This window comes from Poecilia reticulata, chromosome 20, assembly GCF_904066995.2.
Source record: "Poecilia reticulata chromosome 20, P_reticulata-male-v2, whole genome shotgun sequence".
NCBI lineage: Eukaryota > Metazoa > Chordata > Actinopteri > Cyprinodontiformes > Poeciliidae > Poecilia > Poecilia reticulata.
In genome coordinates this window covers 2,107,384-2,124,627 of record NC_088849.1, presented here as the reverse complement: position 1 = coordinate 2,124,627, position 17,244 = coordinate 2,107,384, and the positions used below count along the sequence as shown (strand labels likewise).

The window sequence follows — 17,244 nt, the reverse complement described above, 5'->3', positions numbered from 1 at the left end:
TTTTTATCATGTACTGCACTTTGTACTGCCTTGTTGTTGAAATGTGCTTCACAAATAAACTTGATTTGAGTTGACTTTTGAAAATGTATTATTGATCTGATGTAATATTCTAATCTTTTTCATTTGCTGTAAGAAGAAAACCATCATAAATAACAGAAATGAAAGGATCAAAAACATCAGTTAATATGTAGTTAATCTACATGATATGCTTATGTTGGTGATGGATGTATTGAAATAAATTTGCTTTTCAGTGATATTCTAATTTATTAAATGTAACTGTTAGAGATGTGCCGATCAGGTTTTTTCCTGCCGATACCGATACAGATCACCCATGAGGGCAGATCACCGATACCGATCACAGATACCGATCACATAATATATACAGTGGGGCAAAAAAGTATTTAGTCAGCCACCAATTGTGCAAGTTCTCCCACTTAAAAAGATGAGAGAGGCCTGTAATTTTCATCATAGATGTACCGGAACTATGAGAGACAAAAAGAGAAAAAAAATCCAGAAAATCACATTTTCTGATTTTTAAAGAATTTATTAGCAATATATGGTGGAAAATAAGTATTTGGTCAGCTACAAACAAGCAAGATTTCAGGCTCTCACAGCCGTGTAACTTCTTCTGTAAGAGGCTCCTCTGTCCTCCACTTGTTACCTGTATTAATGGCACCTATTTGAACTCGTTATCAGTATAAAACACACCTGTCCACAACCTCAAACAGTCACACTCTAAACTCCACCATGGCCAAAACTAGAGAGCTGTCAAAGGACACCCGAAACAAAATTATAAACCTGCACCTAGCTGGGAATACTGAATCTGCAATAGGTAAACAGCTTGGTGTAAAGAAATCAACTGTGGGATCAATTATTAGAAAATGGAACACTTACAAGACCACTGATAATCTCCCTCGATCTGGGGATCCACGCAAGATCACACCCCGTGGGGTCAAAATGATCACAAGAACGGTGAGCAAAAATCCAGAACCACATGGGGGAACCTAGTGAATGACCTGCAGAGAGCTGGGACCAAAGTAACAAAGGCTACCATCAGTAACACACTACGCCGCCAGCGACTCAAACCTGCAGTGCCAGACGTGTCCCCCTGCTTAAGCCAGTACACGTCAAGGCCCGTCTCAAGTTTGCTAGAGAGCATTTGGATGATCCAGAAGATGACTGGGAGAATATCATATGGTCAGATGAAACCAAAGTAGAACTTTTTGGTCAAAACTCTACTCATCGTGTTTGGAGGAGAACAAATGCTGAGTTGCATCCAAAGAACACCATGCCTACTGTGAAGCATGGGGGTGGAAACATCATGCTTTAGGGCTGTTTTTCTGCCAAGGGACCAGGACGACTAATCCGTGTAAAGGAAAGAATGAATGGGGCCATGTATCGTCACATTTTGAGTGAAAACCTCCTTCCATCAACAAGGGCATTGAAGGTGAAACGTGGCTGGGTCTTTCAGCAGGACGATGATCCCAAACACACCACCCGGGTAACGAAGGAGTGGCTTCGTAAGAAGCATTTCAAGGTCCTGGAGTGGCCTAGCCAGTCTCCAGATGTCAACCCCATAGAAAATCTGTGGAGGGAGTTGAAAGTCCGTGTTGTCCAGCGACAGCCCCAGAACATCACAGCTCTAGAGAAGATCTGCATGGAGGAATGGGCCAAAATACCACCAACAGTGTGTGAGAACCTTGTGAAGACTTACAGAAAACGTTTGATCTCTGTCATTGCCAACAAAGGGTATATAACAAAGTATTGAGATGAACTTTTGTTATTGACCAAATACTTATTTTCCACCATATTTTGCAAATAAATTCTTTAAAAATCAGAAAATGTGATTTTCTGGATTTTTTTTCTCCTTTTGTCTCTCATAGTTGAGGTACATCTATGATGAAAATTACAGGCCTCTCTCATCTTTTTAAGTGGGAGAACTTGCACAATTGGTGGCTGACTAAATACTTTTTTGCCCCACTGTATATATTTTTTTATCATAAACACTACCGGTTACATTATGTGGAAAAAGGAACCATAAATTCACCTTAATTTAGACCAAAACTTGTTTTTAATAACTTTTTCCAAGAAGAAAACTAAACAAAACAAGCATTGTGCAAATTGTACTGCTATCAGTAATACTATCTTTAACAGACTGATAACATAGAGCCAAAGAGCAAAGAGCCAAAATAAAATCTCTCAACATTGCCAAAAAAAAATTCAAGTATAAAACTTAACATTCAAAGGCAAATACAGGTTCCTACGGTTCCTACATGGGGATTTTTTTTTCTGCGTTCCCTCGCAAAACATTTCCGTTCCCTCGCAATTCTTTTGCGTCCCCTCGCAATTCTTTTGCGTTCCCTCGCAATATCCCTCGCAATAATCTATTGATCAATTCATGCGGCATAATTGTATACTTTAAGCCTTTTTTATGGTGGCCGCCGTGATTTCTGCTTTAATACAAGCTTATGTAAGGTTTTCCCATGGACTATTGAGTTATTATCGCGGGGTAATAAGTCATCTGATTGTGTCTCTGTTGTGTTCATCTGAATGGTTTAAAGGGCTGCTCTCAGTGCTGTTCCATCTTAGCCTTAACAGTCATAAACATGCAGTAAATGAATCGATTTTCAATCAGTTTTTTGTACCAAAGAGTTAATAATAATAAACACGTTTTCACTGAGGGTCTATAAGAGCCATACGAATTACATAATTATTGACATGACAGAAGCAGCAGCTTTGACACCTGGCGGTGGGCGTGTCGATGTGGGCGTGACTGTCATAAAGTATGAATGGGAAGGTTACTCTGTGTGTGTGAAGCGGGTGAGCGAGGTGGTCAGTCCTCGCAAAGTTTGGAACATGATAATCAAAATTAAATAAATCGATAATTGTGACAGAACAAAGAAGAGGTTTGGAGTTGGTTGATACACGAACAGATGAGATTTCCCGAGTTAACCCAGTGCTGCCCTCTATCACCATTAGTTTGCTGTGTTTTATAATAATAAAATGTGTTTATTATTATTAACGCTTTGGTGCAAAAAACTGATTGAAAATCGATTTATTTATTGCATGTTTATGTCTGTTAAGGCTCAGATGGAACGGCACTGAAAGCAGCCCATTAAACCATTCAGACGAACACAACAGAGACACAATCAAAACTGTAAGATGACTGATTATCCTGCGATAATAACTCAGAAATAGTTCAAATAGTTTAGATGTATTTTTATTTCTGTCCTACTTACGGAAAGTTTCTGTTTATATCTGTTGTGCCTTTCTATACTAAAGAAAAAGATATAAAACATCAGATATTTCACAACGAGATATTAACATTCATGGAAAAACCTTACATAACATTGTAGTAAAGCAGAAAGTACGGCGGCCACCATAAGAAAGGCTTACAGTATCAATTATACCGCATGAACTGATCAGTAGATTATTGCAAGCGAACGCAAAAGTATTGCGAGGGACCGCAAAAGTATTGCGAGTGTGGGGGATCAGTTGCTGAGGACTTTGGATCAAGGAACCCCCCCCCCCCTCTTCCAGTAAAATATGAGTCTATTATTTGTTCTTATGAATGTTTTGTTTTATTAAAAAGCACTGTTTCATTGTCCATGTTTAGCGGAATATTCACGTGTATGTTGGTAGCTATTCGGACTGAGAGTGAAACAAGTTTAGACAGTGATCAGTTTCTAACAGGCGCTTAGGGCAGCCTTGGGTCAGAAGGGTCCTAAGTTTCGAAGAGGAAGAAGGAGAAAAGATGGCAAATGTAACCTTTATAGTGTAACGCACGGATCGATGAATGTGTTTGTATGTTCAGAAAAAAGGAAGTAAAGGAAATTTACAACCACCGCATGTCTCGACACCACTTTTGTTCGAGTGTGCAACACGAGGGAACGCAAAAGTTTTGCGAGGGAACGCAAAAGTATTGCAAAAGAAAAATAAATCCCCATGTCCCCTGGAGGGATCCGTAGGTTCCATTACAATAAACAATTCAGAGTTACTGAATGAAAACTTCCTGATAGCATGGCGGCTAGCTGATTACTGCTAGTTTTGATTGGCTGTTTCTGACTGAGCGGAGTAATTATGCAGAGCAGGGACGAGATCGATTATTTTTTTAGAGATTATCTGTCTCATGTTAGGACAGCGAAAATTTTAATACATATGTAAAATGTATTTTTTAGGTTAGATGCTGCAGCTTTAAACAGAGGTTCGGTGTGAGAGTCACTACCAGGTGGAGCAGAAGCGGTGCTCCGTCTGTGAAATATTACTACCTGTAGCGCGGAGCAACGGTTCAGCAGCGAGATCAGAACCAGCGTCTTACATCGCAGCTCGAAGACTTAAATAATTTTGCGGGTTATTTGTTTAGCTTTCTGACCGTCATGCTAATCCGGGTGAGTGTTTGTAGCTGTGCGCTGCTTTACCTGCTATGTGATCCTCCATATGTCTTTTTTACTGCAGTGAGCCTCGATGTAGCCAAACTCCGTCAAGTATGGCATTGTTTTTATGTCGTATTAGCTTCGTTGTGTTGATGCATTTTGACGTGCTTCAATTTTCCGCCGCAACACACAAACTTCCTCATTCACTCAGTGCGTTATAGTTCCACATCACTTAGGATTTGTTGCTGCGCGTTTGCGCAGTGTGAAGGAAAGAGGAGACCAGCTGCACAGGCAGGCTGCGAAATGAGATGCAGGTGATCGGTATCGGCAACAAGAGCCACTGATCGCCGATCACCGATCATGCACTTTTTCACGAAAATCGGCTGATTATGATCGGTGACTGATCGATCAGCACACCTCTAATAACAGTATATGAAGACTAAAGCCTACAACTGCAGCTTTATTGTTATTCAAATGAAGTGACCTATACAAGTAAATCTAATTAGTCCTTAGAGTCAATTTGAACATTTTACTGTCTCCACTGTCCGATTTAACGTCAGGCTGCTGCTGCTGCTTAAACCATGTTTGAAAGCAGCTTCACATGCAACTAGACAGATATAAATGCATTCACCCTAGCAAAGAAATGTCAGCAAATTGGCCATTCATCAGTGTGAGTCCTAAAGGCGAGCCTTTATGTTGTTCATAAATGGTAATATGCATAAGACTGATAAGAGTGGCACTTGCCCTCAGATAGCATCAGCAAAAACTAGCAGTTCAAACACTAAGCATCAGTGTAGCCTAAATCAAGTCAAGAAGCTTTTTGTTAAAGATAGCGGTCTAATTAAAACCTACCTTAATGATGTCTTCAGGCGTCCTCTCCACCTCTTTCAACCGCTTCAAGACTATCTCTTCATTGAATGAGATGCTGAGCTCTTTCTGTTCCAATGCCTCAATCTCTTTTTCTATTCTATGTGTGGGAAAAACAAACTTTGTCAGTACATGAAGAGGACCACCTCAGCAACAAAATGAGATGGAGAATTGTGACCCTACCTATTCCTTACACCAACTGCAGGAATATAAAGGTCAAGGTGTGTGACTGTCTTCACAATAAGCCTAAACTGTGTACACTGTAGCACCAGGCTACTATCAGACATGACACTTTTAGTTTCCCCTTTCGTCTGTACAACCATTCAGATTTAATTTTCCCATTCCAGTTGGTGAGGAGGTTTTATTCCACAAAGCTCAGACCTTCAGCTGCTGAAGCCCTCCACCCACTCATTCATTACTTCCTTCCTTCAGGTTTTCCACCATCTCACAATCCTCAGAAACACATAATTAGCTTCTTCTTTGACATCACCAACATCAGGGTCTAAACAGCAGTGAATGTGTTGGACCATGAAAGAGAAGCTGATTAAGATTTAATTAATGTAATAACAGCAAAAATCAGAGTAGAATCACCATAATTAACCTGGTTCCTCATAGCTTTGTTAATGTACAGGAAGAGATCTCTGGAACCTTGAAAATCCAGTTTTGAATTACTGATCTCACTCATTACAGCTTGGAGCAAGAAGAGCAAGTATTTCTGGAGTAAAACAGCACATGTGGTCCTCTCCTTTGGTGGGATTCAGCAGCATATACCAGGCCTGCTGAGAGCAACCCACTCTTCTAGAGAAGGAACAGTAAAGACAGTAAAGGATGCCTGACTAACAAGTCTGCACAGAAACCAATTTGCCATATGACAAAACTGTTCAACAAGGTCAAACCTTCTGAAAAAATAAAAGATTATCCCAAATCAGAGGGTAGTGATGCTTCTTCTGTAGAAGAAGACACATTAAAGCAATCGTTGGCAAAAATGAAATTAGATTTTTGTTTTCAGAAGCTACTGATCTATAATTGGCCACTTGGGACTTAAAGTGAATTCCTTCCCAATGATAAGAGTCATACTTACAGCAGTTCTAAATACACTCATGACTTTTATCTCTGGTAGTTGGTTTTCCAAACGTTCATCAGTATACTAGAAACTATCATGAACACTAACGATCTAGAGCTGTGTATTCTCCAGCGTTTGTGTCCAGATGTTTCCAGGATGAGGTTACCTGAGGATGTTGCTCTGCAGCTGATCACTCTGCTGCTGCTCATCCTGAGCCTGGAGCCTCATGGCCTGCTGCTCCTCCTCCGACTGCTGACTCAGCCCATCCATCAGCCACTGCTCCCGCAGGGATTTCTTCTGCCAGTCAAACACACCAACCCAGTTTCACAAACTTCTACATATTCTGTTTTTTACTTTTTACCTCCTGTGACTCTTGACTCGCTCAATCTAACAAGTTTCCCTTTCTGTTTATTAAATAGATAAAACTATCTTTTTTAAAATCAATTTACCATTAACCAAAGAAAATTCACATTCAAACTTAAATCTAAACTTCCAGCTGAATAAGGAAAGCTCTGATCAGAGCTGCCAAGAGGCCCATGGTGACTCTAGACCAGACAACCACCCTAAACATAAAGACAGGGCTGGTAGAAAGAAACCCTAAAGATTAGCAGCTGGAACTGCAGCAAAAGGTAGTTGCTACCTTTTGCGTGGGGGAGCTGAATACTTTTGCACACTGCACTTTTCAGTCTTTTATTTGTGAAAAATGTTTTGAATTATACGGTATATAATTGTATTTCTACTTCACAATTGTCTATGACTTTGTGTTTATCTTTCACATAAAATTCCAATGAAATACACTCACCGGCCACTTTATTACGTATACCTGTCCACCTGTGTATGCACCATGTCAACAAGGCGCTTGTGGTGTTCAAGACTGGTCTCTTGAACACAACAATGAGTTTGCTGAACTCGAATGGCCTCCACAGTCACCAGATCTCAATCCAATAGAGAACGTTGGGGATGTGGTAGAACGGGAGATTTGCATCATGGATGTGCAGTTGACAAATCTGTAGCAACTGTGTGATGCTATCTTGTCAATATGGACCAAACTCTCTGCGGAATGTCGTGAAACCTGGTTGGAACTGATTGAGATCTTTCCAGGACACACAGAAAACAGATCATAAAAATCTAGAGGCAACAAGTGATCTTGTACTACGATCTAATGTGATTAAAACTTGTGTAATCCTTATTTTAAAATGTACTACCAATTAATGTGATGAGTTATGTGAACTTGATTTAAGAAGTAAATGGATAAAAGTAATAACTGCAAATTAGATAGAGATGTCTTAAAACTGTGTCCCAACCAGAGGCTGAGAGGGAGGAAGAACAGTGAGCACGGAAGAAACAGGAAGTGGGGTTGTGAAAGGCAGAAAGTACCAGATGTTGAGTGCAGATAAGAACTTCAGCAAGAGTAAAAGAAGGAGTTCAAGAGGTGAGTGGAGAAGAAGTCGACGGCTAACCACGGTACTTGACGTCAAGGAAAATGGGGCAACGGAGAATTGTGCAAGCAGTTGGTGCATGCACAACCGAAATGCAGAAGTATAGAGAATTATGTAAGCCGCAGATGTGCACACAACTGAAATACAGAGGGTATAAAAATACATGCGAGGAGAGGGAGGAAGAACAGTCCTCCCTCTTGACTCGAACACTGCGAAACGAAGTGTTTGAGTCAAGACCACACAAAGATGCAGGATCGGATAGGATAGGAGCTATGCTTTGAAACCACGGGAAGGTGAAGACTTCGCACTGCTCTCGAAGGGAACAAGATCTGTTTGCCCACAGTCCGGGTTCTGATTCGACACCTGCCCTACCCTCAACCCAAGAACCAACTCAACGATGCTGCAGTAGACATGGGGGATAGGCAAAGATCACTTATGGATAAAGAACTGGGCTCATGGAGAATACTCACCAGTTCGACTTTGGATTTATTCTAAAAAGGACTCTGCTATGGCAAGATGGGTCCCTGACCATGGATATTAAAGTTTTCTGCTGCCAAGATCAACTAAGCATCTGGGGATGAGTGGAACTGCATCCCAAAGCCTCTTAAAAGGTTCAGTGACACAGTATAGGGACTGGAGGGAAGTGTGATTTCTAAATTTCTTTTATATATTCATCTCTCGATTTTTGATTGAAGAAGCTGTATGTCATTTTCCCCTGCTAAAGCTTGCTAATAAAATATTAAAGTCTAATTGATGCTGTGGACAGTTAATTTAATTAAGTCATAGGAGGATTAATTTTTTTGGTTAATGTAAAATCAATGTTCATGATCCTAGTGAATTAGGGGGCTTCAGACATTTCTTTAGTTATGATAAATAATGACATTGTGACTCGTGCCGAGTCTCTAAAGTTATCTAGACTTCAACAAGTGCACGTTATTAATAGAGGAAGAGCTGCCGTTAACTGGGGTGGTTTGTGGAGTCAGGCAACCACGGGCTACTTGGATGTCTGTTTCATTAACTGTAAAAGGTCATAATCTCAGGATCTGAAGGTGGTTAGAGTCTAGACACATCTTTCTCACTCCCATCTTAAACAGAATGTCCTCTAAATTCTCATCTGTAGTAATACTCAGAAGTTAGAGGCTTCTCTGACCCGTTAGGCGGAGAGCTGGTCAGTAGTCAGTAGGAGTTTGAGAGGAGGTAGGGGTGTGGCTGACTATTGCGTAATAACAGGAATGTTTCCAGTACATTGTAGAATCTATGCCACAAAGGATTTAGGCAGTCCTGAAGGCAAAAGGGGGTCCAACTCGGTACTAGCAAGGTGTACCTAATAAAGTGGCCAGTGTATAGTCATATTTGTAGTTCTAATGTGACAAAATATGGAAAAGTTCAAGGGATATAAATACTTTTGCAAGCAACTGTAGACTGCTGTAGGAGATGAATCTCAGTGTGTCATGTCTGGCATCAATAATTGTAGGATCATTAATACACTGCTGGAAGAAATGGAATTAACCTGAAATCTCACTGAAGATTTCACGGAAGCCTGCTTGTCCTTGCAGAGCTCCACACCTTCATGTCTAATTCCCAACACTTCTTTTGCTTTGTATCAGGCAGATTTTGGCTGCTGCCTGACTACCAGGTGGAGCAGACAGATGGTTGCACTACCCCAGTCTGCCCCTGTTGGAGGTCTCTCCTCATGAAAGGGGGCTTTACTGTGTGCAAGATGGGGGAGAAAAGGAACATTCTGTAGATCATTACATCAGAATGGGATTTGCTAAAGGTGAGAAGATCTTTATGGGAAGAAATGATCTTCCAAATCAGTGTTTACTGTTTAGATACTATACCAACAATGGTCCACAAGCATTTTTCTTGAGGGATTGTGCCACCTGTTGTTCCAGTGAGGTACTGCATATTACTGGGACCTGACATTCAATCTTTGTGCTTTTCTTCAGAAGTACACTATAAAGAATTAAATACCTTGATGTACTGAAGTTTTAGTTTCTCCTCTTCAATCTGTCTTCTTTTCTTTGCAATGTCTTCTTGGATTCTTCTTTTGTCCTGTGGACAAAAAGCACATGTCTGCAGCATGAGTGCATTTTATTATATGGAAACTATTCCACCTGTTGCATCCCAGTGCCGACTCTTCATGCTGGGCCTGACAGCTGTAGAGCAGAAGCCAGAAATACCTAAAGGCAAAGAGCTCCTGCTCTCTACCTGCTGTTTCATGCCAATCTGTCCTTCAGTCTGCTCCTTGTGTCTAAAAGATCATCTCCTCACATGTCTTTGATTCAAACAAGACAAAGAGAAGCAAAAATGCTTTCTTCTAGCAACAATGTGGAAACAAGATTCTGAATGTCACAATGAGTCGGTCACTGATGGCTAATATTAGCTCCTGGATCCAGGATCAGAGTGACACTTGGTCACAGTGAAAAGGGATCCCCTCATGACATCTGCTGGTATTTATATCTCCACCTCTATCTGATGGGGTGAATATCACAGCAGACTGATGAAGCTGCATCAGTCTGCAGAGCAGAGTTGCCTCCACCAGGAGACTCAGATCAGATGATCCAGAATGCTGCTGCTGGAGTTCTCTCCAAAACCAAGACAGAGCACATCACTCGGTTCTAAAGTCACCTACAATGAGAGAATAGACTTTAAAATTCTGTTAGTTGAACTGCCTTGCTGTTAAAATGTGCTGTACAAATAATCCTAATGATGGCTGGATGGACTAATCATGATTGATTGGATGAACGTGTGGAAAATCTTAATGTTATAATGTGCGGTGGGGGATTGGTGATGTGTGGGCCAAGAACAAGCTCCTGGTATAGAACACATAGACACACTGATGATGGGTTATCAGGTCTTCAGAGCTAAATTATCCAGGATGGATCAACAGAAGCTAAATTTAATCCCAGTCCTCAGGCCTACAGGGAACCAACAAGGAGAGGAGAGGAAGAGAAGGTGTGACCTGGAGAACATGGCGAGTTTCTTACAGTGATTGCCTGGAGCCTCTCCTTCAGCAGGTCCGCTTCTTCCATGATGGGCTGGAAGAAAATTAAAGACCATGAAGCAAATAAAGAGAACCAGGGCTCAGTATATAGTATAGTTCTACTGGAAAAAACCTGAATGTCTAAATGTAAAATAAGATCCAAGACACAAATATACCATCTCTACTTCCAACCCAACAGAAGCCAACAGTTCATGTTGTATGATAATCAGTCAGGGTCTTATTCTGACTCATCTCGACCTAAACCAACATTCTCATTTTTAAAATCACTAGCATGTCTTTCTGATTAGGTGCATGTCGTTCTTCTGTTTTTACACCAGTATGTTAATAGTGCATATTTGTTGGTGAGAGCACAGAAGGAAACCATTCAATTCGGGTAGAAAAAACACAGCTCTTAAAACTTAACTGTTTTTAATCAAAGTTTTTTTAATTATTAGACAATAAAAATAACAAAAGTTCTTAGAATGTTGTAAAGTCCATTCTAAGAATTAAAACATTACATGATCATGAGACTACTCATGTTTTGTTTTGTTTTTTTTCCAATCATGATTGATTGAGGAAAATAATGTATAGATTTGAATTTGTTACTGAAAAGCATGGCTTGCATATGCAGTCAGCCACCCCTTTTCACTAATACCCATGAATAAAATCAACTGCACCAAATCGTGTGGAGTTTGGTGCAGTTCTCCTTCAGTTTCCTATGAAGTTTCCTATGCAGTGTCTCCTTCAGTTTCCTATGAAGGAGACACTGGGAACATGGAAGGTGATCATTTATCAAACATCATCCTCACATAGATGAAGATGTATCCATCCTTTGCAAAAGTTTAATGCTTTTCATTCATTTAAAACTACATGGAGATAAAATGGTGGATGCTCAAAAAATAAATATTCCTGCATTAGAAATTGATCATCAATAATCAGATCACTGATGATTGCAGCTCTAAATGAGTTTGAGCTGGACTGAGTTGTGGCTCTTTGTTCTGTGAATGTTGCAGGCCCCTGGTCCAGTGAGGTGTCAGCCCACCTGCCAGTCCCACCTTGCATGACTGATGACTACAGTAATTTCTCCAGTAACTAATTGACTGCTGGACTTAAACGGTGTTTGTTCCTTTCCTGAGATTTATTGCAATACATACCAATACACACTTGTGTAGTGGATGACTGACGGGTTTAGAGTCAGACAGAGAAGCAACATGTCAGTGTTACAGGCCAGAAGAGAAACAGATCTCTCTATAGCTAGTCTGTGATGCTAACATCTTCAGAGATGAGCCGTTTCGCCTCGGCTCCGACTGCAATGGATCACCGAGTTCACATTCACAGCCATGGGCCCACCAGCTACAACAAACTGTTTTAAATGTACACTTTCAATTTGCTTTTCATGTATCTGAGATTTTCTGACACTAGTGGTCTTTATTGACAGCCAGCAGATAGGAAATGGGCAGAAAGAAAAGTGCAGCAAAGGTCAGGAATGAAAACCTAGGCGGCCTGGTCGAGGACCACAGCCTCTCTGCCACTACAGCACCAATACTGCTGTGATTCTATTAGACCCGTTTTCATTTTTCCCCCCACCCCCAATATATTTTATTGAATTTTCTCTTTTTTGACACAACAAACTTACAAATAACAAACATTGTAAACGTGTACTTGTACACACTTGCATTCACTCACACACTCACCATTCAAACCTGTATTTGTTTAGTTCCAAAAATATACAAAACCCTTTAGATTAAGACAGAGAAAAATAACAAGACAATATATAAATAGAAACTGTAGTCAAGACATCCATTCAAGACACCCATTAATAAGCTCCGCCTTCAGTCCATATGATCCTCATCTATGGCTCCCACAGGTTCTCAAAGTCCCAAAGTCTCAAAGTTTACCCTAAGCGATGCATGTTAGCTTTTCCAGTCCGAGCAAATTTGCAATTTCTTTCTTCCAAAGTCCCAGGGAGGGCGGGTCCATGCTCCTCCAGCATAATGTAATAGATCTTCTGGCTTGAAGAAGTCCATAGTCTATCAATTTAGTTTTTGTCTGTGATTGTTTAAATTCCATTGGGTATATTCCTAGAACACAGATTTTAACCTCTAATGGGATTTTCACCTTAAACAATTCAGCTAGACACCCAATAACATCTTTGCAAAACTTCTGGATTGTCTGTGGGAATCACAGACAATAGAGAAGAGTTTGTTTTTCAAATAAGCATTTAGTGCAAGTATCTGGAATATCACTGGACATACAACGAAGCCTAACTGGTGTTATATAGGTTCTCATAAGCCATTTATATTGCAGAAGTTTGAATTGTGTGTTTATCGTTTGTTTCTGTGCTTTTAATCAAGCCTGATTCCAGTCCTCCTCATCTATATCTTCGAGAGTATCTCTACTCCAAGTGTCCAACTTATCAATTGTTGAATCCTTAGGAAAGCATCAACAAATTATAGAACACAGAAAGAAAACCTTTCCCTTTTAAGTCCCCAACGCACACCTCTTCTATTTTTGTTAAGGGTGGAATGTCAACTATTTGTTTCCGTTTTGATGACATATAGTTTTTCTATTGCAAGTATTTAAAAAAATTTTTTGGGGGTATTAAAATGCTTATTACATAACTGATCGAAAGTAAGCAACATGCCATTGGCATATAGATCTTCAATTTTCTGAATTTTTTTCTGAGGGGAAAGTCTACTTTGTGAAGGTTTACACATCTACTCATTATCTGTAATTCTTATGTGTTGTCTAGTTTTGAATGAAAATCAGCATCATATTGGTTCATGTATGAAGCTGGAACAAACTCCTGATTGTTCAGAGTTTTTTGGAACATTGGATAGTAAAATTTGATTTAGCGTACAAACTGGTTATAATCACTTATTTTCTAATAGTTATAGAAGTCCTATTATTTCCACTGGAGTTGTGCTATTGTGAGTTTGGCCTTGGTCATTGCTATGTCTGCTCTCCATGGCAACCCTCAGTCCCAGAGGCGTGACCTCTTCCCCTGCCGTCTGTCTTGCCATTCGACCTACACTCTCCTGACTTCCAATCCCAGCTTCTCCTAATCTGATCTCTGGTGGATTAACTGTACACTCACTGCCAGCCAGCTCTTCAGCACTCAGTCTGCTGACTGCGTAGCCTCACTTCATCCAGGCAATTGGCTTCAGATTGATGCTCACTTGTGAAAATCACAAGTGAGCACTAAATATATATATTCAGAGAGATACATGTATATCTTCAAACCCCTTGAACTTTTCCATTTTCTGTTACATTACATCCACAAACATGAAAGTAGTTGTATCCAATTGGATATTTTATTTCTACAAGTAGAAATAAAATTGTAAGTGATTCAAAACATAAACATGTTTTACATATAAATAACTGAACAGTGTGGTGTGCTAAACTACTCACCGCCTGAGTTAATACTTTGTGGAACCACCTTTTTCTGCAGTTCCAGCTGCTAGTCTTTAGGGTTTCTCTCTACCAGCTTTGCACATCTAATAACTGAAATTTTTGCCCATTCTTCTTTGTGAAACAGCTCAAGCTCAGTCAGATTACATGGAGAGCCTTTGTGAACAGCAGTTTTCAGATCTTGCCACTGATTCTAGATTGGGCTTAAGGGTGGACTTTGACAGTGCCATTCTAACTCATGGATATTTTTTCTTTTAAACCATTCCATTAGAGCCCTGGTTTTATGCTACCAGATGATGGTAGCATAAAACCAAGTGAGATGTTCAAATCTTTTTCCAGCCTCAGCCTGCTTTAAGCCTCTCCACAGTTTCTCCCTGACCTGTAACAACCTCTGAGGCATCACAGAGCAGCTGGATTTCTACTGAGATTAGATTACACACAGCTGGACTCTGTTTAGTCATTAGCAGTAATCAGGAAACTTCTGAAGGAAAATGGTTACACTCAGAGAAAAGGGGGTTGAATACTTTTCACTCTACAGTTTTCAGTTTTGTAATGGGATAAAATATGTAAAAGTTCAGCTTGGGGTTGATGCATTTAGCCTAATATATTTCTCTGAAACGTTTTCCTCAAACCTTCTCCTGACTGATATGTTTAAGCTGTGAGCTCCTGTCTGTAAATGTATCAAAGAACATCAAAATCCCAGTAGCAAGTAAACTTGGCCAGAAGAACAGATTAATTTTAATAAGAAGAATAATCCAACATCTGGTGTGATTGTAGCAGGACTCAGGCGAGTTTCTCTTATCTGATTCAAATTATTATATTTTCCTGTTTCCTCCAAGCTCAGTGATTAGAATGCATCGATTTAATTTGGTCAGGTCTTTCTGAATATGAACAATTTATTTTGTAAAATATGACATTTTGTTTGTGAATAATAAACTGAAAAATGTCTAGAGAAACATCCAGAAATGGAAGAGTCTTTACTCTTGCTGAGTGGAACATCTGTGTCTGCTTAAACCAATGCATATAGGTAGTGTGATGAACTTTTCTTTCTGTCAACAGTTAGAAGAATGAGTTAGTGTTAAACGTTAGACTTTTGCACCACAAGTGCACCAGAACCAGCCTGTGAGCTTCCAAACATTTCTGTATTCAGTAAACGACAGCAGTTGTTCAGAACTGTTTCTGCACAGAAAGAACAACTTACTTCGAACAGTGCTGTTCTACCCATGCTGTTCTATCTATCTATCTATCTATCTATCTATCTATCTATCTATCTATCTATCTATCTATCTATCTATCTATCTATCTATCTATCTATCTATCTATCTATCTATCTATCTATCTATCTATCTATCTATCTATCTATCTATCTATCTATCTATCTATCTATCTATCTATCTATCTATCTATCTATCCATCCATCCATCCATCCATCCATCCATCCATCCATCCATCCATCCATCCATCCATCCATCCATCCATCCATCCATCCATCCATCATCATACAGGGGTTATGATGGTGCTGGTGTCTATCTTCAGTGGTGAATGGGTGAGAAGTGGGGTCACCTGGACGGGTCACCAGTCCATCCCAGTATAGCTGTTCGAAACTAGAGTCATTTAACATTTATGATGTGTCAGGAACAGAAGCACTGGGTTTAGAATTAACGATATTAGGGCTAACTTCATGTTTCCAGTATTCTCTCTTCTCAAAGATCAACAGTAGAGAGAAGCTTCCACTCTTGCTGCTTGGCACCATGAACTTTGGGAAAGCTTAGAAAGAACCTTCAAAGCCCCTCCTGTAGAAAAGGAGGCTTTAAATCATACATCTTGAAAACTTTCTAAAGAGAGGGCATATTATTAGATCTTCTTCATGTTAAATAAATATTATATTTGAAGACCATTAATATGATTTCAAATGCTGAAAAAGCTTTGAAATGGCCACTGCCATGTTGGCATATTTTGTGCTGTTCTTAGCTTTTCAAATATGTTAAAGAGGAATGAAGAAGAGGCTGACTGACTGAGTGGTTGACTGACTGGTTAGTTGACTGACTTATTTACTGGCTCTCTGAAGGCTGTGAGGAACGGCTGAGTGGGAGGGTAACAGTCCTACTTTGCACATGCCCACATTCTTGATGGTTGCTGTCAGTTTTGGTGAGTATTTGATCAGCCTTTGTGATACAGAGAAAGTTTCTGAAACGATGACATGATTCCATGCAGTGATTCCATGTAACTGTCCTCATGTAAATATTAATAGTTAGTTAAAAGCAGAACCCTGCTGGGATGCTGCAAACAGCTGACAGCTTAAAGGAATTAAGAGATTAGGGATCAAAGACCCTTGGTCCTCATTTTATTTTCAGATCAACAACAACTTGTGTCCTGATGACTGCAGAGTGTTCAGCCTACGCAGTAGCAGAGCAGCAGTAGTTTAGTCTACAGTCTCATACATATCAAGATGTTTCTGTGAAATTCTCCATTGCTTACATTACAGGCATCAAGGTAAGCAGGACGAGCCAGAAGGATTAGAAAGGTGTACTCACAGGTTTTAGCTTTGTCTTTCCTCCAACAGCAGAGTGTTTCAGAGAGGTAGAGCTCACTCTCACAGCGTACTCAACATTACTGGGGCTGAGGCTGCTGGGAGAATGTGTAGGCTGGGAGCGAGTCAGATCTCCCCCTCTACCTCTCTCTCTCTCTCTGCGTCTTTATCTGTCATAGAGCCGCGCTGTGTGCCTGAAATACCAGCGCCCAGCAACTTCTCTCCGCCTGGCTCTTAGGGAGGTGTGTGTGGAACCTTGGTATGGTCTTTAGCTAATTGTCTCAAGGCGTGTAAGAAAATAACAATAAATACCACACCTGTCATCTGTGTGTTCCATTTCAGTAAGTCTCTGTAGACTAGATGATCTATTAGATCTTGAATCATAAAAGTGGCAGTGCATCAGTGCATGCTGCCTTACAGGCTGTAGTAGCCTGGCTGTTTCCTCAGATGATGGAAACCTGCAGAGTTTACAGCAAACTTAAGATCTGGAGTACTCATGACAAAAGAATGTCCTTTTCTTCAAAACAAACTGTGTTGTAATGGGAACGTCAGTAAAGTTAGCTTAGCCTGATATC

General features: G+C 40.2%; 1 protein-coding gene across 4 annotated transcripts in view; it reads right to left on the bottom strand.

The window, feature by feature from the left end:
- The window catches only part of palmdb (palmdelphin b), a 40,378-nt gene extending 23,519 nt beyond the window's left edge, over nucleotides 1-16,859 (bottom strand). Inside the window, exons 1-5 of one of the 4 annotated variants that reach the window (XM_008438543.3) lie at nucleotides 16,674-16,859; nucleotides 10,733-10,783; nucleotides 9,717-9,797; nucleotides 6,470-6,600; nucleotides 5,226-5,340 (exon numbers count right to left, since the gene is read on the bottom strand). In XM_008438543.3, coding sequence (XP_008436765.2) covers nucleotides 5,226-5,340; nucleotides 6,470-6,600; nucleotides 9,717-9,797; nucleotides 10,733-10,777 — 372 coding nt within the window. In that variant the 5' untranslated portion in view covers nucleotides 10,778-10,783; nucleotides 16,674-16,859. Of the gene's footprint in view, nucleotides 1-5,225; nucleotides 5,341-6,469; nucleotides 6,601-9,252; nucleotides 9,429-9,716; nucleotides 9,798-10,732; nucleotides 10,784-14,139; nucleotides 14,484-16,673 lie in introns of those variants that run through there. The other 3 variants (XM_008438536.3, XM_008438537.3, XM_081601441.1) reach the window with 3 other exon arrangements.
- Nucleotides 16,860-17,244: the final 385 nt, after the last annotated feature.